The following is a 27,356-nucleotide window of genomic DNA, read 5'->3' as shown; positions in this document are numbered from 1 at the left end:
AGCATGGGAAACCAAAAAGTCCTTGGCTAGTGTAAGCACTACCTAGCAACAACTAAAACATTGGTGCGTTATCAACTTTGTTCTCATCCTAAATCCAAAACACAGCACTGTACCAGCTACTAGGAAGGAAATTAACTCTATCCCTGCCAAAACCAGGACAGCACTAAACCAAATTATCTTACATCTGTTGTAGCTCAAAAACCCCACACTAAGAGTTCCCGCAGCTCAGCTAACATGTTGTAACGTATGTGATACAGAATGTGACATCACACTGTGCCTCTGAACTTCAAATTATTTTCTTGTTTGTGGCTGCTGAACCCAAAATGCAGTCTGCCCTTTGCATAGTTTGGGTGCTTGCTTTCATGTTTTTGCAAGCCAGGATGTAAGTCATATTCACCAATATGCATTTATGGTTTACCCATAATCCATGTTACGTGCTTATACAAGATTGGGGTAAGACAACACTGATGTGGTCGCGATTACTTGATGATATGATTACTTCGATTATTACAGCAATTGCACGATGAATATCACTGGGCTACCACAGAACTTAACTTGGGTACAGATGCTTTTCCAAATTCACAAACTCCCTTTTCCAAATTCACAGTTCTCCCTTGGGATTTGTTTTCTAATGCCTCTAATTATTTACACAAGTACAGAAGTTCTGACAAAGGAAACAAACTGAAAAGCTAGTCCTATATGGAAAAAGTAGCTGGTACGTTCACAAGAAGTTGTAATCTATGTTACTTTAAATATTTAATGTTTTTCCCCTCATGCTCTTAAACTAAACTTTTGCCCTGGTTAATCTAGGGGTTCACTTACATCAAGCGGGCTCAATTTCTTGAAATTTTGCTTGTATATTATTAATATCTGCTCTTTAAAATCAAAGTCACCACTGAATTCAAAAGCGTCCATTTTAGATGCAATTCCCAATTACTTTATAGTCATAGTATATACAGTGATAGTATGTATATATAGAGGAATATATAATATATACTATAGTAATAGTGTGTGTGTGTGTGTATATATATATAGTAAATAGCTCCAGTAAACAGCTAGTTATAAACCTGCCAGTTTGACCCTTATGAAAAATAGGATTAAATTTACAAATCAATGATAGTACAACAATCTGGAGCACATCATTTGTTTAGGCTCCAAGTCTGCTTCCACTGAAACCAAAGAAGCTCCAATTAACTTTTAAACATGGGTAAGAGGACACTGAGAAGTCTTGCAGATGGAAATCGGATCAACCTCTACTTCAACTTAGCTGTGCTTCCGAATGCGAAGAGCTGGACGGAGCGTGCTCCCACGTCCTGGGGGAAGAAGGACTGCTTGCCTTCCGCAGAAAGAGAAAACACTTGTTTCGTTATTTGGAAAAGACCAATTCTAATGATGTTCATGGTAGCGATTTACTTGGTAGTGCATGAAGAGCTGTGTTCTGATTTATGAAGTACCTTAAGAGAGATGCTAGTTCCACTTAAAAGAGCAAGATTCTTAGGAAACACCAGCATGCTTCCCTGAACACAATCAGATCAGCTTTATTTTATTTTAATTTTTTAACAAACACCTTATATCACATTTTTCCAGTAACATGTATGTTCCAATACGTAGCCAAGTCTTTCTAACGGTGAAGCTGCTACACAAACCTTCTGACCGGACCGTTCCATTTACAGTCAGTATTTTGTGAAAAGACTGAAACTCTGGAATACCCCTTTTTAGGATTTCCGTGAGGCTGGTCTGCCATACCTCGGGTCAGACTGAAAGAACAGGCTTAAATTCCCGCAGTTAGCTTTTCTATTTGGGCCACTAAGTTATGAATTAAAGTAGAAGGGAAGAAAACCATCTTTTTTCCCTAGCCGTTCATAAGATAAGCAAGGCACATGTTGGCCTCACTCCTTGAATGCGGAAGCTTGAGCAGATGTTTCTGCTCTTTTTTTTTATGACTCCTGTAACCGCCCAGTTAAGTATAAGCAACCGAGAAAGCATTTGTAACTTCAGCAGGTGAGTCTGAACGACCTGCCCCAGAACATCCCTGTGGCCTTTCAGTAAATGCCAGCAGCAAAAAAAAAAAGGCTGTGTAATTCTGCTTTCAGCCTGTCATCAACAGCGCCACTATCACAGGAACGCCGAGCTTGCTTAATAGAAAGCACCAATGCACCACTGACAGTACATTAATACTTTAAATTTTTATTCTAAATTTTTAAGTGTCACTCCATCAATACGATGAACAGTTCTCTCGAGTAACTGAATCCTTAACAGAATGACTGAGGTTTAAAATTATTTTTCCCCAGCCCAAAACCAAAGGACAGCCTTCCAAACAGCTTGTTTGGGTACAAAGTAAGCTCACCTCACAAAAATCCAATAAATGACTTTATTAAATATATTCTTTTCCTCTAAAATATAAATATTCGCTATACTCTTATAAATGTGGAGTAGGTCCATATTTCATTTGTCTATCCCATCCAAATATGAATCAGTCCAAAATCTGAAAATGAAGAAATAGCATCTGTAATTATCATTTTTTTTCTATAAATATATATAATACGAATTTTCTTTGCAAACCGTTTAGTTATTCACTTATACTTCATATAGTACTGAGCACCTTAGATTACATATTGTGTCATTTCATTGTTGGTACTAATATAGGAATTTGTAATATTTACAATTCACATACATGTTAGGTATAACATTCCAGTGATTTTTAAGTGTTAAAGGAATAAGGAAATAGTGCAGTATAGTTTACATATGTATTTAACCTACCCCACGGTATGCAAGTTTTCACTTTAACCTCTGGAACTTTGATAGGAGCCCGCGTCCAAATTTTTAAGTTACACTTTGGAACAGCAATAAAAATGTCCTGAATCGCTTTTTAAAAACTTCACACAACGGTTTACTTGACGATGTGATGCGAGTTCATACTCACAGACCCAGTCCCCCAGCGTACCGACTGCTCTCGGCTTCTCGGAAGATGTTCTCCTAGAAGCTTCCAAGCCAAAGGAGACCCAAGTAACTGCCACAGAAAGCCATGTGATCGGCAGTGGTCGCTAAATGAGAAATGTCCATTTGGAAATTATTGGTAAGTTATGTAACATTATCTCCTACCTTGTGACTTTACACGAGGAATTAATTTTGAAGTGCAAGTACCGTGACAGTAAAAACAAAGTTCACAGCTAGGTGAGTCCCCTCCCAGGCTTGCTTTTGACTGGTGAGAGGTGCTGGGAGTGGGGCTGCTCTTCCAAATGGCGATTTAGCTGTTGTTCTTCAATGATTATTTTCTGTATTTGTGATTTCAGCCCATCATCTTAATTTTTTAATTAGTTTCGATGAGTAAGATACTACGGAAACCACCACGAACTAATTCCTATACTGTGAATAAACAGCATGACTTATGCTTAACGCTCAAGACTTAGCTTAAAAACAACATGGAACCAAACTGTGTTTTTAATTTTCCTCTCTGCCAGCCAAGTGATGCTAAGTTGAAACTTATGTGCTTTCTCAAGAATAAAAGAAGTGTTGTAATTTGACAAGTGAACTTCCATAAGCTGCGGATTTATTACTTCCTGTACAGTTCCTGTCCTTCAAAGTGCAAATTTAGGGCAAAACTCTAAAAGCAAACAAAACCACAGCCCTATAGGAAGCAGTTCTGCTTACAAAATAAGAGCAACACAAATGCCATTCCTGTTCTGCTTCTTTCTGTTCCCACCCGACCACATGAAGCCAATTCAGTAGTGCCAGGTGCAAGCTGTGTGTATCATTTCTGACCATCAAGGTCAGCGTTCCTGCCTGCTGCCCGCTTTGTGCCCAACATAACCGTGAACAAGGCCGAAACTCAGTGATTCGAATGTTTTGAGTTAAAACAGAAAGCTGTGGTGCAAAACAGGAACTAGTAAGTTATGGGTACGGAGGTGAATGTCTTGCGTTTCACCAGCAAGGAATAAATCTGGACTTGCCAAGTCACGCTCGTAGGAGTAGTTCCTTCCATACTAAGGCTTTTCTGGCAGCGCAGCTCATGTTCCTGCCCCGGTGCGTTTCCTCACTGTTGTGGAGCTGCTTGAATAACTTTTCTGATCTAATCTAGAAAACTCAAAAAAAAAAAAAATCAAGTCTTCCTCCTTCCTCACATTTGTTCTTCTATCCAGACCACACAACCAGCCTCGGCAGAGCTGAGGGGGTGACACTGTTGGGGCAGGAGGACAGGAAGCTCAGCATGGCTTTCTGTTGGAAAACCCCGCTGTGGAAACGTGGTGGCAGAAGCTTAGGTCACGCTTCAGCATGGATTCAGGTAACTTGAGGATGCTCCTACCTATGCCCCACTGACAGCCGGCTCTCAATACATTGCTATAGCTAGTCTTGCTTTGGGTCTGTCGCTAGGAACGTACACAAGATGTCTTTATCATTTAATTTGAAAGTGCCCCTTGGCAGGGACCCTCCAGCTGTTCACTGACCACAGCTGTATTGCTTTAGAGCATCCTACTCAAAGGTGCATATCTGCACGCTCTGCTGGGTATTCAAGCAACAGGTTCTGACAGCGCTCCAAAAGAAAAATCTTCTGTAAGTGGTGCACAGGTTAGAACAGAAAAAATATTTTACTTTTGGGTGGTGGGATAGTCTTGTTTGGAGAACTTCTACTCAAACAACCTTGAGCTTGCATCACAACCAACACCCACTCTTGTCTGCTTAGCCCTTTACGTATTCCATATAAACAAATACATTGAAATAGGCACAATTTATGATTCTGAAACATTTACATGTATGGTACTACACGTTTTTACTGTCTCATATGGGATTTTAAAATCCCATTATTTACAATGAAATCCACCGTTTTACTTGTCATGCCACCTCTTTAGCTGATCAAAATGAAACCTGGGCCTTGGAAGACTGCAGAAATGACCAAGGCCCAGTACTGAACCCCAAGCTGGTGTATGGTGCTAGCTGGTACGGGTTGCTGCTGTTGACTGTACTTCAGATTAGCATGGTCGCTCCATCTTTCTTTAAAGAATCAGATGTATCCCACTTATGCCACCAAGCCAAGTCTTGTAATCTTTGCTGACAGGAAGGAATGAATGATGAACACAATTGGTTTTGGACAGGAATGAAGGTCCAGTTGCTGCAAGTACAGAAAGAAATCAAGTTGAGAATGATTAGATTAGATTACAGCTCAAATAAGCAATCATTTACAGAGTACTTGATTAACTGCTGCCTGGTATTTTGAACAGGCTTCTATTAATAACAACCCTTTATTACAACATACTGTCTTTCCTTTGCATCCAGCTGCAAATATTTAGGTTACTAAAAGTAAGTAATAAGCATCTTGAGAGCAGATGAGATCCTGGTGCCTCTGGGCTTGCATCCACCTGGGTAAGCAGCAGCAAACTGAGTCAGATGCTGCAAGCAGTTTTCCAAGAGGTTCAACCCCTCCATCTTTTCAGGCTCTGTTTCGGACCAGGGATGATGGTGGGACTGCTGTGTCCAGTACCCAGTGCATCTGCTGGTGGTCACAGCTGAAGCCAGGATACTGCACCTTCAGCTAATGCCGCATGGTTGCTCCCCTGTTCACACAGCCAGCAGCGAGACTGAACTGAGACTTTTTTTTCCCATAGTCATGGTTCAGATGATCTCACCACATCCTGGCTAAGCATGACAGACTTGTCAGTGTGGACAGCAGGTTCAACAGTAGGTTCACATCAAAACAAACCAGTTTTACCTTTCCACCAGTCACGTATCAACTTTATTGAGAGCTAGTAACAAATTTCCTTCTGAAAACCTGACAATAAGCAGTTTGCAGAGTATGTGTTATCAAAGGTGATGTGAAGAATTAAGCACTCAACATGCTCAGGAACTGCTGAAAAAATTTGGCAGGAAAGACCATGTTTACATGCATAATTTATAGTATCTAAACAGCTTGTAGGAATAAGCACCTTATTTTTAGGCATTGTGACAGCTAACTTAGAGGCCTAAGCAGACAGTTGGCACTAAATCTGTAGTCTTCAATTTTTTTCAGCAACTAGATGTTAAAAAATGTCTAAAACATAGCTTGTTGTCATAACATAAAGTCCCTATGTGTACACTGGAATTAATAATATCTCATTCTTAAGTTCTTCCACCCACAATCATTTAAAAAGTGAAATGGATACATACAAAAATTCTAACATCTGGCTATGTAGAAATACAACTTGTTCTTAAATGTAAGAAATCCTTCATCCCTCTTTGCATGGTTTTACCATTTTATCTTTCTTTTTAGTTTATCTCCTTCTAAAGCCAGATCGTAATGCTGTACTAGAAAGCACAGCGTCTAAATACTGGTACTGGAACCTGGTACTGGCCAGCTGTTAGAACAGAATAGAACAGAATACAATATTTCAGTTCGAAGGGACCTATAATGACCATCTAGTCGAACTTCCATTAGCGCTTCTCCACCCCCACAGCCTGAAGGACCACCAAAGAGATGGTAACATGCATCCCTTTGCTAAACGCAGTACTTACAATTTCTCCATCCTTTCCTCCAAAGTCTAAATAAAGCATCCTTATCCCATCATCTGAGGACATTTTCAGTTTTTCGTAGGGATATTGTGCAATTGTCTTAGAGAAGGCACCATCTTGTGGTTCAGTTGTAAGAGAGAATCCATGTTCATAATGGATGGTCAAACGGCACTCCTGGCTTTTATATGTGCAAGCTGAAGAAGGAAACAAAATTTAGTCTGTGACGTTCTTAAAAGCAACAAATTCCATTTGGCTGCAGATAACTGCATTTTACATTTGATTTCAACACTATCTTGCGGAAACTAACCTTTCCTAAAACTGGGCTAATCATGCTCTAATGGTAAACCTGCAGATTCAGAAAAACAACAGAAATCTTTCTGTTATGCAAGGTCCAAGCAAGGTTTGTTAGCGTCGTGGTTTAACCTCAGCCAGCAACTGAGCACCACCCAGCCGCTCGCTCACTCCCCCCGCCCGGTGGGGTGGGGGAGAGAACCAGAAGGGTAAAAGTGAGAAAACTCATGGGCTGACATAAGAACAGTTTAATAATTGAAATAAAATAAAGTAAAATAGTAATAATAGTAATAATAGTAATATAAGAATAATAAAAAAAGAATATACAAAGCAAGTGATGCACGATGCAATTGCTCACCACCGGCCGACCGATGCCCAGCCAGTCCCCGAGCAGCGGCCCCCCCCAGCCAGCTTTCCCCAGTTGATGTACTGAGCATGACGTCACATGGTATGGAATGTCCCTTTGGCCAGTTTGGGTCAGCTGTCCTGGCTGTGCCCCCTCCTAGCTTCTCGCTGGCAGGGCATGAGCAGCTGAAAAGTCCTTGGCTAGTGTAAGCACTGCTCAGCAACAACTGAAACATCGGTGTGTTATCACATTATTCTCATACTAAATCCAAACCACAGCACTGTACCGGCTACTAGGAAGGAAATCAACCCTATCCCAGCCAGAACCAGGACTGTTAGTTATGGTGTAAACACACAGACTAAAATTGCGCTCAGCAGTACTGATGTCAGTCCTTGCAGTTATTTGTTGCGTTCTTCACGTTGCAGCACACATCTACATGCTGACACAAAAACAATCTACTGAAGTTTAAGAAGTCTCAGGCTGGCATTTCCTCCTTCCAAACCTCGACAAAGTCACAGCTACTCTTCTTCTTACATCTGACAGACATAGCCAAAATCAATAAAAGTGGCACACAACACAAGAAAATTAGAAGCCGTAAAGGGTTTCCCTAAAGTATTTTGACAAAGATGAAGACACACCTGAGTCCTCCTTAGTGTCGTGGTAATTGAAAAAGGGCCCAGATAATTGTATATAATAGCTACTGCAGCAGAAAGTCTGCATCTTCCCCTCAGCTCAGAAACATAGTCCATGATCCAAATTAAAAAATGAAGAGTTTAGGTGTTCACATCTCAAATTCTCTTTTCCACCACTTTCCTGTGAACAATTCTGCCAAGAAGGGTCCTTGACACTGGGATAAAAGCACCGCGATAAAAGAAAGGGCTCCTCCTCCTGCTTTTGGAAAGAAAGGCATCCATGTCACTGGGCTGAGGAGATGGACAAGCCCTCGAGGTGCTTCCCACCGAACACTCTGGTTGGTTTCCACGTCAGAGGCCCTCGCAAAGCAGCCTGAGCTCCCCGCGAGGCACAGGGGCTGGCAGCCTACGGGCGTCCCTGTGCTTAGCAGCACATGGCTGTACCTGATGGCTTCACGAAATCAGAGCTGCCCTTTGTTGTGGAGCGGATTTGTGCTTTGGCTCTTGCTCTCACATTTTTAGGCAACGAGCACAGATAATGTTCAACTTTTACAGCCCTGTCAACTGGAGAGCTAGTGGGGGAAGGACTCCCAAATCCTGGGGGCACTCAAGAGAAAAGCACAACCTCAAAGCTCCAGAGCCATCCCAGCCTAGCAGCTACCTGGCCGAACAGGGCATCACTCCAGAGCATCTGCAGCTGAGTACTTTTATTCCAGTCAATTTTGTATGTATAGAAGTGCTGAGAAGTGACACCCTGATGTTCAGGGAGGGAAATGACTAGCCATCAAAATGTGGCTATTGGACTGGTTTGTATTTTTTTATTCTTCTCAAGTGTGCAGAGCTGGGTGAATAAATGACCAATTCACGCTTGTGAATGTGCCGGTACTCCTCTGCCTCCTCCCTCTGCAGAAGAAACTCCTGCCAGGCTCTCAGGAGTCTCCTGAATCTCAGAAAAATGTTCTTTTCTGTGGGTTTCTGGACAAACCTCTGATGATCACTCCTCTGTGACACGCAGCCCTATATGGCTGACTACAGACTTGTGTCTGAAACAACATGCCAAAACCAAGACCAAAAGTCAGAATTATAGTGACTGTGTCACTGACCACAGGTACCACACCAGCTGGGACTGGCTCAGAAACCAAGGAGACAATATTTTAAACACATAGAACCCTGAATATGCGCATTTTTTTAAATGAATCACCTCTAGCAGAAGGAGCTTGAACTACCCACGAGTGTCACGAGGAGGTGTGGAGACGCGGTGCCGCAGGTGTTACTCACATGTGGTGATTTCCGTGATGAGCTCCGCAGAATTGTGGCAGCCCTGCACTACGCTCCTCGTCCACAGTGAGAGGTCTCGGCTAGTCTCCGTCCTGAACACATGGGTTTCAATCCCTTGCCTTGTACCGGTACGGGTTGCGAAAGACAAATCCATCCCCGACTGCGGTGAGCCTTTTCCTGGGCCAGAATGGACCAACCTGCAATTGGATTTGAAAACGCATCAGGGAATTATAATGCTGACACAGCGCACTGCACCAAAATCCCCACCTGAGCACAGCTCTGCTCTGTATGTTCCTAAATGCACGTGGGTGGGAGCACAAGAACTCGCATCTCCTCTGTATTTGAGCCTAAAGTGACTCCTAGTGACATGCAGAAGCGTGAAGGTCCAAAGCAGTGAGTACTGAAGCAGCCAGACATGCAGGTGATAATGGAGATGTCCCAGAGGGCCCTAAATTCCTAACGAATTGTAGAAAACACCCCTTTGGATGAGGAACCAAGAGGAATCACCAACTGGTCTGTGGTGCACAGATACAAGTGCTTGCTCAGATGAGGCAGCTGAATCTGGCTTTCACTGTCAGGCTGCAGTTGCCATAACGCTTAAATATCCACAGACAAATTCAACGATAAATGCTGTCAGATAAAGTAAGAAGTTCTGTAAAATATGCAGGTGCCTAAGTACTGTCTTGTGCATACTTTTCCCATAAGGAACCTGCAAAATGCAAAATGCTGCAGCTATTTGTAATCTGAAATTCTCTCACATTTTGCTGCTATTAACATTTTTTTGCCTGGCATCAACAGCTGATCTCCCATGACCAGGAGGGGTTTGTTCATCTGGGCAAACACTAATTGCAGGGAATATTTTTGAGGGAGAAAATCAACACCTCATAATATTTAATTCTTTTTTAAGATTGTCCTTTTGGTTTTTTTCCCTGCAGAAGTGTGGACAGTGAATACAGAATTCGCGCAGCGACATGACACTGATTCAGATGAAAATAATAATCCAGAGGAGTTCATCATTCTTTGAGGCCCAGGCACTAACCCTCTGAGGGAGTCACAAAATGAAACCACGGAAATTCTTCTGAAAAGCTTATTTCTGTCTTGTTTTCCTTTCTATAGGCAAACAATATACTTCATATGAGACTAAAAAGTAAATATGTAGCATGGTAGTAGAATACTTCTGCTGAAGCATAAAACATTAGATTATACTAATCATCTACTGAATGCTAATTCACCCTCAAATTATTGTTTTGCATCTGGAAGAATAGTTGCCTGTTAGCTGACACTGTAGAAGTATGCCATCAAACAGAGATGTTTTAATAGGAAAAAAAAGCAGAAAGGAAAGAAAAAGCACAACTTTAGCTTTTCAGTTATTGAAACACTAACCATAGGGCATCTGAAATTTTCCCCAGTTCTCTGGCAGTCTGTGCTGACATTTGGGATGTGCATTGTGCTGATCAGAGGCGTCCCTCTTTCATACCCCACTAGAAGGTTTGCAAGATTTGTTCATGCTCAGGTTCGTGGTAACTTCCTTTGGATTTTGAGCATCCGCCTTGATTTCATGGTCCCAGGAAGTCCCAGGAGGCAAGGGGCAGAGTATCCGGGGCAAAGCTGCCCTGCCCTGTGTCTGGGCAGGAAAGCCTCTTCCAGAGAGGCACCACCACCCTCTCCAGATGCTTTTTTTGCCTCCAGAAGGGCTGTGTTAACGCCCCGCTAAGCTTTGATACTCGGAGCCTTTTGTATCAGAACTAGTGTGGCCAGCAAGAGTAGGGAAGTGATCGTCCCCCTGTACTCGGCACTGGTGAGGCCGCACCTCGAATACTGTGTTCAGTTTTGGGCCCCTCACTACAAGACATTGCGGTGCTGGAGCATGGCCAGAGAAGAGCAACGAAGCTGGTGAAGGGTCTAGAGCACGAGTCTTCTGAGGAGCAGCTGAGGGAACTGGGGTTGTTTAGCCTGGAGAAAAGGAGGCTGAGGGGAGACCTCATCGCTCTCTACAACTCCCTGAAAGGAGGTTGTAGCGAGGTGGGTGTCGGTCTCTTCTCCCAAGTAACAAGCGATAGGACAAGAGGAAATGGCCTCAAGTGGTGCCAGGGGAGGTTTAGATTGGATATTAGGAAAAATTTCTTCACCGAAAGGGTTGTCAAGCATTGGAACAGGCTGCCCCGGGGAACCATATCTGGAAGTATGTAAAAGACGTGTAGATGTGGCACTTAGGGACTTGGTTTAGTGGTGGACTTGGCAGTGTTAGGTTAACGGTTGGACCTGATGGTCTTAAAGGTCTTTTCCAACCTAAATGATTTTATGATTCTATGATTCTAACTGCACCTCAGGCAGATTTTGCAGTCGAGGAGTCAATGGCAAACGAACAGCCCAAAAACTTTTATTCACTTTGATTTGGCATGAGGAGGTGCAAACTCTTAGAAGCTCCATCTTGATAATTAAGGCAGGAGATTGGGAACTGAAATCTCCAGTGACTTCTGCTGCTGCCTGGCCCCGTCCAGTCACTGAGGTGCAGGCAGGGCTGCCGCTCTCACGCTGCCTTTTGCTACCGGGGGGGCAGGGACAGACAACTGCGGGAAAGCAGTCTGGAAAATCACATCAACTTTGTCATTAAAAATAAAACTATCCCAGTTTCTCCCTGGGTCACCCCTTCTCTTTTATACAGTGCTCATCAGCTGTGCTAAAAATTGTTTTCTAATACTTGTGATACTGGATATGTGACAGACAGATGGTTCCAATGTTTTATTTCCTTTCAAATCCGCCCCCTCCGCTCCCCTACATCTTCATGCTTTATCCATAGCACTGGCATTGTAGGTTTTTCAGCATATGGATAGAATGAAGATGTACTTTACAAATTAAAGTATGTGGACACATCCAACATGAACATTGTTTCTTGCCTGCCTTCTCATTTGCATTATCCCCTCATTATTAAAAATTCAGTCTTACTATTTAAAAATCCATTTCTATCATACAACTCCAGATTGTGCTTTGGCAAATCATGCAGTTAAACATGAACTAGACAAATATGCAGGGGAACATTTGATAGTATTTATCTATCAGCTGTCAGTACTGATGTATTTGGGTACAGGTCAAAGGATTCCCAAGCTTTCATAAAGTTTCATTCACGTGAGCTGTCTCATTTACATAAAAGATATTTTATCCTAAAGACCACAAAAATACCTTAAAAGGCAAAAAATAGTCTTAGAAACTTCACAGAAGACTTCCCCTTGCCCCACCTCCCGTCACTCGACCTCAGCGGAGGTTGTGTGTGTGGTACATGCTGCACCCCAGAGCTGAAAAGGCACTCCAGGGCCAGCTTTGGTAATATTCAACCACAGTCCCTGAAGGTTACAGGGCTCCGTGGAGGTTTCTGAGATGTCTGTGAGCACGCAGGAGCCCGAACATGCTTCCCTGGAGCAGCCAGAGCCGCAAGAGGGCAGGAGAAGGTTGGTCACGATGAAGTCTGTTTGCACAGCGCATAGATAGCAGGCAGTGGCTGTAAACTGCAACTCTTGGCATGCTCCAGGGAGCCAGGGAGACGCTTCTAATCTTCTCTAATTTCTCCCTTGTCTCTCTCTGTTTTGGGGACCTTTTTAGCATTATTCTTTGCAAATGTGTGATAGCAAGATGACTACGGTCCAATGTGAAGTGCTGGTGCTGGGTGAGACTCACTGGGACCTGCTTCTCATTCTAATGCTATGAAAAGAGTTTCAACCATTTACTGCAACAGCAAAATCTAATGGCCTCTTCAGAAAGGACAGCGAAACCAGCACTGACATTCAAAGCAAGTGTTCAGCTGCTCATTTCAGATTTATCTCAGAAGAGGCTGTAATACAAGTGCATCAACAGTCACGCAGCTCTGCCCAGTAGAAAGCCACTATCATCTGACCTTTCTTATGCTGAAGCCACTCCTTACCCCTGACTTAGCATTTGAAACCTGCTCTGGAATGGCTGTACTCTTTGGAAACCTAGGCACAGGCCCTCATTCATCCGAGCTCTGCATGGAGGGAGCCACAACCACCCTCACTGCCCTGGGAAGACGAGCGGACAACTGGCACCGCTTGCACGCCACTTCATACACCGTCCCTGGGGTGCTCAGGGATCCCAATGCTCCCTGCCTGCCCCCATCTCTGCTTGCACAGATGACTCCTTTCCCAACTTTCCATGGCATTAACTATCAAACTGCTTTAATACTTTCTGGTTACAGATCTCAGCTTGACACAAAAGCTACTTACCTGATCTTTAATCAGAATCCAACATGGGCTGCTTTCTTTTTTTTTTTTTTTCATGTCATATCTGGCTACGATAGATAACGCAATTTGATTGCAAACATTTAAGATGTAATTACTTAAACCCCATTCCCATGCTAGAGGGAGGCACTATTATTCAGGCATAAGGAAACACTGAAACAGAGATTATGACACAAAGGTCCTTGGAGTCAGGGCTATGAGCCAGCTGCTGTGCCTCCCGGTGCAGAGATTTAAAGGAACACCTTGAATCTCCTGATCACAGTTTTTTTTGAGCTATTACTTATTTTCTGCACAGAGCTGGGAAAGACTGACTGGAAAATATTTTTAGGTCTTAATAGCATCCATAGGTTGAAGGCTTATTAACAAACAGAAAGGGCATGTTGAAATTCTGCTGTTAAAATACTGGAGGAAGATTGTAATCCTTCTACCACTTTCCAATTTTCTCTGCTCATTTTGTCTTGGGTAGATTAAGCATGACTCTGTACTGTATCTGGCAGTGAAGTTTTCCAGTTTCAGCAGCTTTTCAAATATGCATTAGCTAAGCAAAAATTTTTCCCAAGGACTCATAAAAATCCGAAAGATGGGAGCAGCCAAGATTACAACATGCGGTCTGCAAACTTTCCAGGTGAAAAGTTCTAAATTGCACTGATCAATGCACAGAGGGGATTAAACAACCCATCACGAGGAGGGTAATCACTGACTGAGCATGAACACAGCAGTCAATACCAACAGCAAACCCTGTGTATTTTTTTGGTATAACTGTACTCAGTGTGACAGATCATAAAAGCAGAATCCTGCAGGGTTTTAATCAAAATCATCCAAAACAGTAGGTGTAATGATTTAGGGAATCTGTCAATTTACGTCATCTGCTCACCTTGGGGATTCATGTATTTATATGTATTTATCAGATTGCGACTCCATTCTGAATGTCAAGTTTGGTATATCTTCTATCTTTTTACCTGAGTGTTAAATTCACAGCGATACTAGTAAGAAATCACAGAGATGGGGCTGGAATGGTTCTCAGGAGGTCACCCGGTGCATCTCCCTTCCCAGAGCAGGGCTAACTGTGCCGACACACTCCTGAGGGTTACAGTGTCACCTGTCCTTCAAAGTCCCCAGTGATAAGGATCGTACACCTTTCCTAGAGAACCTAATCCAGTACCTCATCTGCACAGCAAGTTTTTCCCAGGACCTTCCCTGACTTCCCCCCCACCACAAATGCAGCCAACTATGTCCTGTTGTATCCAGCAGGGACCTGGAGAACATGCTCTCCTGTCGTCCTTGTGTCTCATCTTCATACTTGAAAGCTATTGACATGTTTTCCGTGGACTTCTTTAGACTTAACAACTAAGGTTTCTTAAGTATTCCCCTACTGATAGTGTTTTCTACATTTGCATTGCTTTCTTCTAGACCTTCCACAGTTAACTGGCATCTTTTTGGAAGTGCAATGCCTCACATGAAGGTGGTGTATCATGCTCTGTAGTTAAGTTAGATTACTACATCTGCCCAACATGCACCTCTTCTGCTATAACCCAAGATGATTGTCTTTGTTTTCTCAACAACATAACACTGTCAATTTAAGCAATTTTGCCACACTGCCGCAATGCTTCCTGGCAGAGTAACTACTTTGTCAGTTGTTCTCCACCCCAAACCAGCACAGCTGATTATTTCCCAGCACTGAACTTTGTACTTGTCCTTTCTGAACCACATCCCGTCTTTCTTACAGACCATTCTCCCAGTCTCTAAAGACCCTTCAGCAGCCTGACACCTGTGTCAAGCAACTTCTCATTCCCCTCCAGCCTGAAGGCCGATGCTCCTCCACTCACACAGGAATCCCATCAGACAAGGAGATGACTATCCTCACTGGAGGCAAGCCAGTCTGCTATCAAATCTGAACTCCTGAGAAAAAGTAATTAACAGGCCCTCCAAGATGAGGACTTAGATTGTTGATCCGATAAATCAGTGGTTGCTGCTGATGGGGGCTGGCGATGCCCACCAAAGGGCTGTCTTTCCATGTGACGATGTGGGCAGGAAGGGACAGGGCATGCTGCAGGATCTCCAGGCACTGTGAGGAGGAGGACTTCGGTCCATGTACTAATGACATAAATGACACCCTGAAGCACTGGGGAGGAGACGCATCACCTTCTGCTGGGGTGCTCTTGCTTCACAAACTCTAAGGCCTTAGTGACACACCTGGACGCAGCCTCTGGCTCCAACACCTTACCCAGTTTTCATCAGGAATTGCCACCTGGAATTGTCAACATTCACCACCATGACGTGCGGCAGGCTGCAAGCTGCAAAGCATGGGGCTCTTGCCTCATGTTATGATAACAAAGGGTGAGTCAGAAGCCAGCTTCCCAGGAAGTCTGAAAGCTCCATCATGGGTAGGTAGACTAGGACAAAACAACCATCAGTGTAATTCACCGAGTTCAATTTTTTTTTTTTTTAATATAATGATTTAGCAGCAAAGCCTCAGTTCATTTGGGGAGAGAACTAAGAGACGAAGAACAAAAATTAACTAATGAGAGTGCAGTAAGAGACACACTGCTTTCGGCCATGTGCTACCAGCCCTTCTGAATGCTCATTGAAAATGGTATAATAGAGGCCTGTAGCAAGGCCAAAACAATGGAAGAGCAGCTCTTTCTCAAGCCCTTTGACCATACTGGCAGAGAAATGTGATTAAGATTCACATCAAGAAGAACAGACAGTTTCTACTGCATAAAGACAACCATGGGAAAGGTCTGTCTGAATTAGTGTTGATGGATACCTTTGAAATAATGCAGATTTCCAACCTAGATTCAAGAATGTGTCTTCCAAGCTCACCATTTTAAGCTAAAAAAGCCAGGAATTCATTTTCTAGAGCAGGAACACAACCCGTGCTGAAATTAAGTGTCTCCATCACATGTGCGAGCCCCCAAAAGCCCCACACTGGTGGCGCAGAACTGCCACAGCAGCATGTCCAACTCAGGGCAGCAATTTTTCAATGGAAATCTGAGTGCTTCTGCCAGGCCCTCAGGTCTGTACACTGAGATAGAAATCTCAGGAGATTGAGCTCTGGGCTTTTTCAGCACTCCTACCTCTGGATCCGGGCCAAACGGCCACATCCATAATCCTTCTGGTGTGCTTCTGGCCATCAGCCTCTGCCAGAACTTGAAACAGAGAAGTGAGGAGTTAAACTGAGCACATCGGCCCATTGAAGAAGAATCTGTTTCCCAAACCACGACATTTCAAGTGCGATCTATAGCCAGGCACCAGCTATACCTGTTCTCTGCTGACTCAGCCATTCCCACCCCTCTTGAAGCGGTTGTAATAAAAAAGCACAAGTACCTGGTGGCTAGCAGGGGGTAGGTATGCAGAGGGCTGAACCAAGCTTCCTTCATCCGTGGCATGCTCTCATATATTAAGAGGTCTTTCTCCGTCAAGACCACTAACACTGGCTTCCAGTGCTTCTCATTGTCTCCTGGCACCTGAAAAAGAGCAAAGTCTCAGTGAAACAACAAGAGACAAAGCTACCATCGTGGAAAGCCCGACGATATGAACATGCTGAGTCCTGGGTGAGATAATGAACAAAAGGGAATTTTACTTCTTTGGCTTTTTGACATCTCCCACCTGAATTTATAACCAGCTGCAGCAGAAATGGAGTAAAGTGCAATGACATCTGCTGCTCTCAGATGCCATTTCCAGCTCTTTTTGCAGCCTTCCCTTACTACAGGCTTCTCCATAAATACAGTAGTGGAAGAACACTGAGACAGAGCTGGCTGTTATTTAGCTGTGGTATGCATGAAAGGACCTTAAATGTATATTTATAATGTGCACCATTCATGTGTAGCTGGCAAATTAACCTGAGTGCTGGCCACTGTTGCTGCTGTTTCTATTTTCATGACTGAAAAAAGCTGCAGCATCATCACTATTAAAGAAGAGTGTCAGGTAGTAGAAAATAGTGGTTTGGGAGCAGATGCTTTTTTCCTCAGCGGTTCACATTTTCATTGCTCCTCCTTCCTCGATACCCTTCTTCCTTCCCAACAGTTTTACAAGTGCCAATCTGTAAAGAGATCCAACCTAAACATGGGCTTGACTCAGTGATGGATCTGCATCTATATTTCAAACCCATCTGTAGAAGATGTCTAAAAACTTGGGCATCAGAGCTCTTTACTGGCTGCAGAATGTGGAATTATATTTTGCAGGTTAGGCATGTGGTCGTCCACATGGCTACACAATCACCATTATGGGGATCAAGTATGGATCCTGATTTTTACTTATTCTACGCTGGCAGCATGGAAGTGTCTTAAAATATATGGGAATATGAAAGGGTCTTAGTCAGAATGAAGCTCTTGGCTTTCACAAACAAATTCATCATTTTCCTTTTGGTGCACATAAAGAAAAAGAAAGAGAAACCACATTATGTAGTACACTCACAGTCATGCTTTCAAACCCAAACTTCTTGGTGGGGTACTAAAGGGAATGAAACAAATTCTGAGATTCACTAGACAATCAGGTTGTCTACATGACTCCTCCATTAAAACCTTCTCCAGGAAAGAGAAGCAGTTGTCTATGGTGTTCTGTGGTTGATGCCAGCCTACTTGCCATGGGTGTGTGTCACTGGGCACATGACTGGGTGGAGAAACATATAAAAGGGATCGATCAAAGGTTGGCCAGGCTGAGAGTGGCACAGCCAGGAATGGTGATTCAGATCCTTAAGTACGATGTGCCTTAAGTGATGGATTCAGATTGAGAACTGCATTTGAAACACTTGTATTTTATATGAAGAAAGAGTTCCACAAATTTCTGAACTTTTAAGGACTTTCAAGACAGTTGTAAGATAGCTTTGCACCAGAACACCAATGCCCAAAGCAGATCTTCAACTTAAACCAAAGATTTTTGGCTTACATCGTTTTTAAGAGGTATTCTTCCTTCTGAATTAAGCTGTTCCAATAATTATATTCCTGTTTACAGCATTACTTGCTCATTGGTTGTTCACGTCTCTGTGTTAATCAACTTAAACTCATAAAAGGTTCATCCTCTTAATTTCTTCAGAAGTGTCAATACTTTATACAATTTTCTTGTGGTTACAGTTTCTTGAAATGCAACCTTTCATTTTCAAATAGGGCTGAATAGAGAAGCCACATAATTAACACACCTATTAATACACTCCAGAAAGAATGCAAAATCCAGAGCTCTCGCAGCCTATGTACCATGGAAATATTCACATGAGCAAAAAGCATCCTCACCTTCTTAATACCACAGTTATTAACTACAGCTAACACCCCAGTTCCTAGCATGGGAATATAGAAATAAATGTTACAGTTAACGTCAACATTTAATTTTTGAGCACCTGCCTGTGTTCTTTAATTAAAATATTTTAGTACCTACTTTCCAGAAAAGAAAAAGGAAGATAAATATGAAGTCCATCATAGGATGAAGCAGCAGGATGTTCAGATCCACAATCTGGAGGAGTAAGCAGGCAGCGTACTGGGCTGTTACTTCTTATTTTTCTATTCTGTGACCACAAGCAATCCAAAGACTACATACAGGAAGCTGCTCACAGCTTTTCTGCAGAACCATCCTGCCTCTGTAGCATTTTCAATCACAAGTTTTGTTATTAGGTAGCTGGTCAGTCAACTGAGACTCCAGAAACTTTGGGAAACACTGTTCCCTGTAAAGCAACCACAATAAAGGGAATAAAATTCGTTTTGCCAGCTGGTCCCACAACTATTCGCTGGACAGCTGTAAACACCAAGAACCAGAATTTCCAGCACGGGTCCTGCGGTTACCACCTGCACAGCAAAGCCCACAGCTTTGCCACAGTCCTTCCCAATAGCAGGGTGACTATGGAGAAGACGTGGCTCGGTCATAAGGCATTGAAGACCTTTTCTCAAGTATAAGTGACCTTCTACTACCTCTCCTTGTAGATTGTATGCCCTGTTTGTAGGGTGTATACTGGGAAAGGGAGAGAGGAGAACAATGTTTGCCTGTGTCCTGCTAGGAAGCCCTCCCCAGTACGACGGGCCATGCAATACACACACTTTTAATCACATTTTTTAAACCTTACTGGGACCATAGCTGTCTCACCGCTAAGGAATGCTGCTGTAAGCAATACTGCTGCTATTTCAGACCTGAAGAAGGATTTGTGTGCCTGAAAGCTTGTCTGTTTTTTTCCAACTGTAACAGCTGATCTAATAAAAGAGATTGCCTTTCCTTAAAAACCTTGAATTGCATTACTGTTCCCTGATTTTGCTGTGGTCTGGATTAGGCTTTAACAGATGATGCTGTGCTGTTGACAGGCATTTGGCATTTCTGGAAAGTGTCAAAGAGAACACGCTGTCCCATAAATGGTAATAGCAAATTTTACAAAGGAAGAAGAGAGGCTGCAAATATACCATTAGCCTACAGGGCACATTCAGAACAAATCAGCATGGGAAATTAATCCAGATCAAGCAAGTGTCATACAAAGCATCAGTATAATAGCAAATTACAAAACAAAAGCAAAAACCATGCTGCTTACGGGCAGCCAAGTGAAGGATTTGTTCAAGTTTTAAAGGTTTTAAAATCTGACAGATCATAAAGATAACATGAAATACTTCTGTAAGAGTAAATTTAAGTATCATTTGAGATACATTTTAGAGGCATCATTTTAGATGATCGTTAGGGCCAGCTTCTTAGCCAGAATTTTGCAGAATTCTGGGACTTGCGCTACAGTTTCTTCGTTCCAGTTCCCACTTGTACACATTGTTGTGGTTTAACCCCAGCCAGCAACTGAGCACCACACAGCCGCTCGCTCACTCTCCTCTCCCCCCCAGTGGGATGGGGGAGAGAATCAGAAGAGTAAAAGTGAGAAAACTCATGGGTTGAGATAAGAACAGTTTAATAATTGAAATAAAATAGTAATAATAATAACAATAGTAATAAAAGAATATACAAAGCAAGTGATACACAGTGCAATTGCTCACCACCCACTGATCGATGCCCAGCCAGTCCCCGAGCAGCGGCCCCCCCGGCCAGCTTTCCCCAGTTGATGTACTGAGCATGACGCCACATGGTATGGAATGTCCCTTTGGCCAGTTGGGGTCAGCTGTCCTGGCTGTGCCCCCTCCCAGCTCCTTGTGCACCTCCAGCCTTCTCAATCAGTAGAGCGTGGGAAGCTGGAAAGTCCTTGACTAGTGTAAGCACAGAATTCAAAGTACATTGATCTGTGTTGCAGACAAATAAAATCACCATCCACTCTAAAAAACTTTTCAAACTCAACCCTTTTTCAAAGTCAAAAATGTTAGATCAAATCTAGATGAACTAGAGAAAAGAAAAATCAGTACTCCTCAAAGCTCCCACCACAATAAAATGAATCAGCAAATTTTTTGCTGGTCTTGGCACTGTTCAGGTAACTCTAAGCAACAGGTACCAGTGCCCCCTCTCCAGGCTCTGCTCATCTCAGCTGAGGTCACTGCTCATATTCCCAGGTGAAATTCCACTTCAAGTCAATGAAGCTGTAAATGTTTATAGCAGAAGCAAACTTGTGGTTTTTTTTTTCTTTGCTAGACACACTGTGCCTCTAGATCAAAGTCTTCAAGTACAAACCTGAAAAGGGAGAACATATTCTAACAAAAAACCCCCAAGTGCGGTGAAGCAACCTTTTTGTTACTAGCAAACCTCTTTACTCCTCATATGCTCACCCCGTGAAGTGCAAACCCCACTTTTTCCCATATGCACCTCTCTGGTTTACCTTTCCAAAGTCAGAAAATATTTCATGTATGGCAGGGATGAAAGCTAATTTTTTTGTGTATAACAACATGATGGCTGGGCCTGGGACGACACCAGAGGAGACCTGCATTCACACCTTGCTCGGCCACAGGCTTCGTCTGCAAAGTCAGTCTAAATGCTCTGCGTTTCCGTATGGACATCGTGGTCTCTGCTGGGGTGGCAAGTGCTGCTGTAACACACACAGACATAAATGTGAAGGTGGACAAAAAGCGCGCAAGAACGGCAGCTGTATTTCAGCAGCTACGCGGAGACTTGTCCATCAGCCTTTGGCTGACACAAGAGCAAAAGTGCTTCAACGCAGAAAGCAGACAGCTCACGCAGTGTTAGGACACACCAGACTCCACCGCACCGAGGATGCGCCTGAGCTCTGGCGGCTTCTGGATGCCTTTGCAGTGGTGGGGCAGCATCACTCCAGGCTCTGCTTTAGGGCCAGATCTGCGGTCTGAAGGACTGACTCTGCAAATAATGACGTAGCAAGCTCAACACTACCTGTACGACTGCTCCTGCTGGTTTTCTGGCAACTGCTCACGTGCTTAAGGCCACTGCTTGCAATGTACCCTTAAAGAGTAACTCCTCTGATACATAGCAAACAATATTTCAAAGAGGAGCCAGCCTGTTTTTCCTGCAGGCGATGGGGACCCCTGGCCCCTTTAATGGGTATCACAGCTTCCAAATCTTTAATAGTTTTCACATATAATTAGTTGCTGTAAAGACAACAGGCATCTCAGTGGAGATAACTCCTTTTACAAATGGTTTGGCCCTTTGCTCTTTCATCTGCCAGGTCTCCTTTTCATAAGGTTTTTCTTTGAATTTCAGTTATTCATCTACTTCAGGCTGCCAGGAATGGATGAAAGAATACTTTTAATTTATGAGGCTCACAGATAATTAAATCAGAGGCCTTGGTCTACTCTGGAAAGCTGTTTTATATTTTCATTAACTCAAAAGGGACATTTCAATTACATTCCCTGTTTAGTAAACAAATTATATATTGCCAGCAGACTCCACTGCAGCAAGTATCCAAAATGTGGCCTTTCAGAGAACTGCTGTGAAGGTAGCAAGTTTACGCTTACAGTAAGTGGCTTAACCCCCTTTTCCATCACCCCCTCCCAAATCCCGGAGTTACACTATCCCTTCACGCAGAGCACAGGAGGAGCAACCAAGAAAGGATTTTCTGTAAGCTCATTTGACAGGAGGCAATTTGCAATGCAGGAGTGGGTGTAAGTGACAGCCGTAGGCAGGGGATATCAACACCTCCCACGCCACACGCAGATGAGATGTGTTTTGCTGCTAAACTTTGTAGTTTTAAACAGGAAATAATGTGCACATTGTTTAGGGGAAAAAAAAAAAGCTAATGAAAATATGTCTGGTTTTGTTCTTCTCTCTCTTTGACCTCAGTGATGGCTCAAAGGTGGCTTGTGCCATTATCAGATTTGGACTGCAGCCAGTGCACACGCAAAAATCCCCCAAAGGGCACAATATTGCCTCCTGTGAGCAGTGAGCTGTGAGCGAGCGATGCACATGCTTGGTCGTGGTGCCACTGCTGTGCGAGCAGCCAGAGCCACGCAGGTCAGGTGGGAACCACAACAGGGACCACACTGATCCACCTCTCGTGCTATCCTGAGCGGAGCTGGCAGCTACAGTTACAGGCACTGCTGAGTATGGACAGGACACCCATTCTCAAGACAGGTCTGTTCAAGGCTGAACTCCTCCTAAAAATCCTTTAAAATGACAAGACACAAGCCAACTTTTGTCAAAAGTAACACAGTCAACCACGTCAGCACGGCAGTATGTTCAAGCCAATGTCCTCTCTGGACTAATAGGATTTTCAAACAGCTCTGGCTCATATCCAAATACCTCTAAACGTCAAGAGAAGCACCTCGGTCCTCTGTACTCACCCACGCAAGAATGGCAGGTGATCTGAGACCTTTCCTACAGTCAATCAAGAATGCCCGATCCCAGTTTTGTAGTGGACATTTGCTCCAGAGCTCGGTGAAGTCAACCGTAGTTTTTCTAATGACTCTTTAGGTTTTGGACTAGGCCCTTGGAAACAAGCCTGGAGGGCTGCATGTCTCCCACACTACAGAGAAGATGGAGCCAAATTCTTCTCGGAGGTGCACAGTGAGAGGATGGGATTCAATATCCACAAGTGGAAACAAGGGAAATTCTGATTTGATACTCAGAGAAACTTTTTCAGTATGTCATGGTGGTCAAACACTGGAACAGACTGTGAAATGTCCACTCATCGAGATACTCACAACATGACTGGGCAAGGCTCTAAGCAAGCTGGTCTAGTTGGCTCTGCTTAGACCAGGGGGGTTGAACCACAAGAACTCCCTTCCAACCTATATTATTCCGTGAGTCTATGACACACTGGAAAAAATGAAAGAAGTTGTCCAGATTTGGATCAGAAAGTCATCATTTAGGTTGCCCCTGTGTTAAAGTTGGTTGTATAATTATTCCATACACATGCAGTTTTTCATGCGTATGTGTTGCATGAATGTTGCATCAATATGAACGCAGTAGTCATATAAAATGGTTAGTGCAGCTTAAGGGTTTGCAGGATGAGTTGTAGTTACCTTGTACCTTAAATCATTGAGAGCTGTATAAAATGTGTATCCTTGATCCTTCTGACTTGGTAGAGTTTAACACTCTGGATTTCCTTTGCAGTAGATTCCTTGCAAAAGATAAGGTATGTAAGGGAGTGGAAAACCCAGCATCACATAAACTCCATTCACTGTACAACATACCTTAAGTAAAAATATATTTCACAACTGCATGAGAAAAGTTTAAAAACCTGATGTGTTCTCTTTCTTCTCCTGATCCATGGGCGCACAAAAACTGGTTAACTAAATACACAGAAATCCAACTCCAGGGGACTCAGAAAGGAAAAAAATAGTAATTCATCTATTTTAGAAACCTCTACCATGACCCAGGATCATTTTGCTATGTATGAAGTTGAGATTTGAAAGTCTGTAAGTAAGAGCTCTTTTGCAGTGAGACAGGAGACTCTAACTTTCTGATAGTGTCAGGAATCTTTCCAGGGAAGAGCAAACAGGCAGAGAGCAGAGGAGATGGTAAATGCCCCACACCATTTCTTAAAGACACCAATTGCTTTTCATCTTAGAGGAGGTGAAAGGAACTCTACTGTGTTTTAAGAAGTATTCTAATGCTTTCTGAGTAAACCACATTTTCTTCTATAGCAGCTTTTTCAGACCATGAGAGCACTGTCTGAAATTAAGTAGTGGTAATTTATGATAGCAAGGCTTTCCAAACAGCAAAGGTCCACTCCTGAAAAGATATAGTGTTGAGCTAAATTATTTCTGTAGAAAAACCTACACATTGCTATCTTTTTTTTTTTCCCCCTCCTTTTTATTGCTTCTCAGAAATTGCCAGGGGAGAGCAGTGAAGGGAAGAGGACATTTCATCACTCAAGGGCTGTGGCAAGGAAGACCTGCCCAACCTGTAAGTCGCAAGGACAGAGACAAGGCAAGTCAGACACGGGGAAAGGTCAGAACAGCCCAACTGGCACTGGCAACTGAGGCTGATCAAGAGATAGTGGACAGGCCAGACACAGTTCAACTGACCTTCAAAGCCAGTTTGACTGGGAACAAACCTGTGCTGGAAGAGGTCACATTTTAAGTATCACTTATAAAAGAGGCACAGGCGAAGGAGGAAAAAAGGGACGGAAAGACCATTAACCTCGGGCTTTTCTAATCAGTTATACTGATTGAACAAATGAACGGAAAGCCTGAAGAGTGGAGGTGAGCACAAAGCTGCTATATAAAAGCAAACACCTGTGCAAAAGTGGAGGCAATCACAACTACCTACCTCCATGACCCACCAGCACCTGAGTTTCACCCAGCAATCTCCCTCTTCCAGCATGCTCACACCACACGTTCAGGATAAAAGTGAAGATGCTATTAGCAGACACCTTTGCATCCCTTGTGTGTTCATGCATTTTGAATACACATGGCTTATCTATGGGATGTCTGGGCTCTTCAGACTGCAAGTGAGGGTGGCTGTAAACTTGCTTTCTGAAACAGATCTCATGAACATATCACAGAAAGGTTGGTGATAGCAACTGCCTGAAGTTTAATAAATATTTAAATAAAAATCACAGAATTAGAATGTGGGATGAACTGTACTTCTAAGACACAGCTCAGTTCTGGGAGAAATGAGCAGCTGTGCTGTCTCCAAAATAAACATTGGACCTCAAAGCACAAAAATCCTAGTACTGAGGGAACTGAACTTCCCTTTAAAATGGAGCAGTCCCCTTTCTCCAGTAAGCCAAGCTTGCCCCAGGAAACACTAAGAAGGACCATGGCATGGTCCTGTATCTTCCTCTTCAGTCCATGGAGCTATTTTGCACATCGGGGTCAGCCCCAGAAGAAAAGGGATCATACCTGTGAATGGCTTTGAGTTAGAGGCAAGAAAAGAGACGGGGAGCTTTGGAAGCTCTACCACATCTCCTGTGCGACTGCTCAAGAATGGATACTGTTACTCACTGGTGGGGAAAACCAGTTTCCCCCAGGTATGCTCCAGGATACCAAGAGGAACCAGTATTCTCTGCTATGCCCTGCAGGTTGCTATATGCCGGAGTTTTACTGTGAGCAGAGTTTTCTGTTCAAGCCAAGGTGAAGCATTTTATGAGGGAGTTCATCATCCTCAGTGGGGTATAATGGTAATTGTACAGGAGCAGAATCAATGTAAAGACACCATAGTTTCACCTCACTGTCTCTAAAGAGTCTATAATTTACAATTGAATCTGACTTCAGCTGATCAAGTGGTAGGATAAATGAGCAATAATACCCATTACCTCAAAAGATACACACATCTCATCTTTCAATTCAGTAAAAGTGCATGTATTTCTAACCATCAGTTCAAGAACACTTGTCAACAGTGCCCAATCAAACATGAATGCTGGAGGTGGAGTTTTGATTTGAAAGCAGCTTGCAGTTTTAATGATGGCTCAAACATGTAAAATGCCATTTGAAATGATTATGGTGTCTGTTTGGTGAAGGAGAGGTAATCATCAATGTCTACATTAAAACTATAGTGACTGAAATCTGTCCTAGAAGATGTTCTGTGTCTTTGTCTATCACACTGTCTTTCCGAATATTCAGTCTCAGAAATGATGGCCCATCATGACGGGCACCTTTTCAAGACTGACAGATTTGACTACTTTACTCAAGGGTCATTATAAATCACAAGTGCTGGAAGAAAAAATAGTAGGGGAGCAATACAGAGAGAACAAGATGTTTCTTTGTCATTGTTATTATGTTGCCTCAAGGACAGTCCAGAATACTGTGTCATTTCAGTCTATTGTGTCATTGATCAATATTCAGTAATACTGATGGACTGCAATGCAACTAAGGACCTCAAGCAAATGAGTGAATTCACTACACGCCTGGCACAAAAATGTATTATCTTCAAAAAACACTGATAAAATCTGTATGTTATGCTTCATCAGCTGGAATTTTGAAAATGCTGAGAAATATTTGGTAGTCTTATTGAAAAATCAAAAATTCAAGTAGAATCCTTAATAATTGGGCTTAATTTTGAAAAAATGCAGAGCAGCCACAGGTTTCTGAAAAGTTTGGTGAAAATTAGTCACAATTTTTAATCCAAACCTACTTATTTAGATGCCTAAGTAAAGACTTATCAACACAAACTTCCTATATTTGTCATGTATTTATTTATTATTTACCTGCTTGTAATTTTCAACGACATTCAATTATTTGAGACCATATCCTTTTTTTTAGATGGATAGAAACAGAAAGTCTGTATCTCCGCCAGCACAATGACAGACCTCCACAAGCTACCTAAGATACTCAAGTAATATGCCTGCTTTCTTGCTGGGGAAAGAAAGGAACTTAAACATGTAATTTTAATTAGAATTTGTTTATCAAAAGTCAAAAGTTTCTGATGGGCAGAATGATTTTTTTCCCCCCAGAAACCCATCTGAGCTCCAAAAGACCTCTGCCCACCAAACAGGTTTCCAGTTTGCTACACATTGGCAACCAGTATGGAGAGCTGGGAGACCATCCGGTAGGTCTTCATGGTGGATCTCACTATTGGTGGATCCAGGGTGCCAGTAAAGGTAGGAAATGAACAGTTATTCCATTTAATAGCCAATTCACTTTCTTTACTCCTTAACCAGGACAAAGTTGAATTTTACAATCTTTGCCCTTTCAGAGAGCTCTGTTTGATTTCGGATTTGTTAGTTTTCTAAAGAATGGGTAAAGAAGACAAATAGGATCTAATCAAAAAGTGCCACCTGCCCCACTGAAAAGCAGAGAATATCCTTTTTCTGCCTTCCAAGAAGGC

At 42.9% G+C, this 27,356-nt stretch overlaps 1 protein-coding gene across 1 annotated transcript in view; it reads right to left on the bottom strand.

The window, feature by feature from the left end:
• Window positions 1-1,513: 1,513 nt before the first annotated feature.
• The window catches only part of SNTB1 (syntrophin beta 1), a 119,293-nt gene continuing 93,450 nt past the window's right edge, over window positions 1,514-27,356 (bottom strand). Inside the window, exons 4-7 of the mRNA XM_076329170.1 lie at window positions 16,605-16,744; window positions 9,028-9,224; window positions 6,484-6,674; window positions 1,514-5,107 (exon numbers count right to left, since the gene is read on the bottom strand). Of these exons, the coding sequence (XP_076185285.1) occupies window positions 5,015-5,107; window positions 6,484-6,674; window positions 9,028-9,224; window positions 16,605-16,744 (621 nt within the window). The 3' untranslated portion in view covers window positions 1,514-5,014. The remainder of the gene's footprint in view (window positions 5,108-6,483; window positions 6,675-9,027; window positions 9,225-16,604; window positions 16,745-27,356) is intronic.

This window comes from Aptenodytes patagonicus, chromosome 2 (assembly GCF_965638725.1).
Source record: "Aptenodytes patagonicus chromosome 2, bAptPat1.pri.cur, whole genome shotgun sequence".
NCBI classification, from domain to species: domain Eukaryota; kingdom Metazoa; phylum Chordata; class Aves; order Sphenisciformes; family Spheniscidae; genus Aptenodytes; species Aptenodytes patagonicus.
This window is presented reverse-complemented; position numbering and strand designations above follow the sequence as displayed.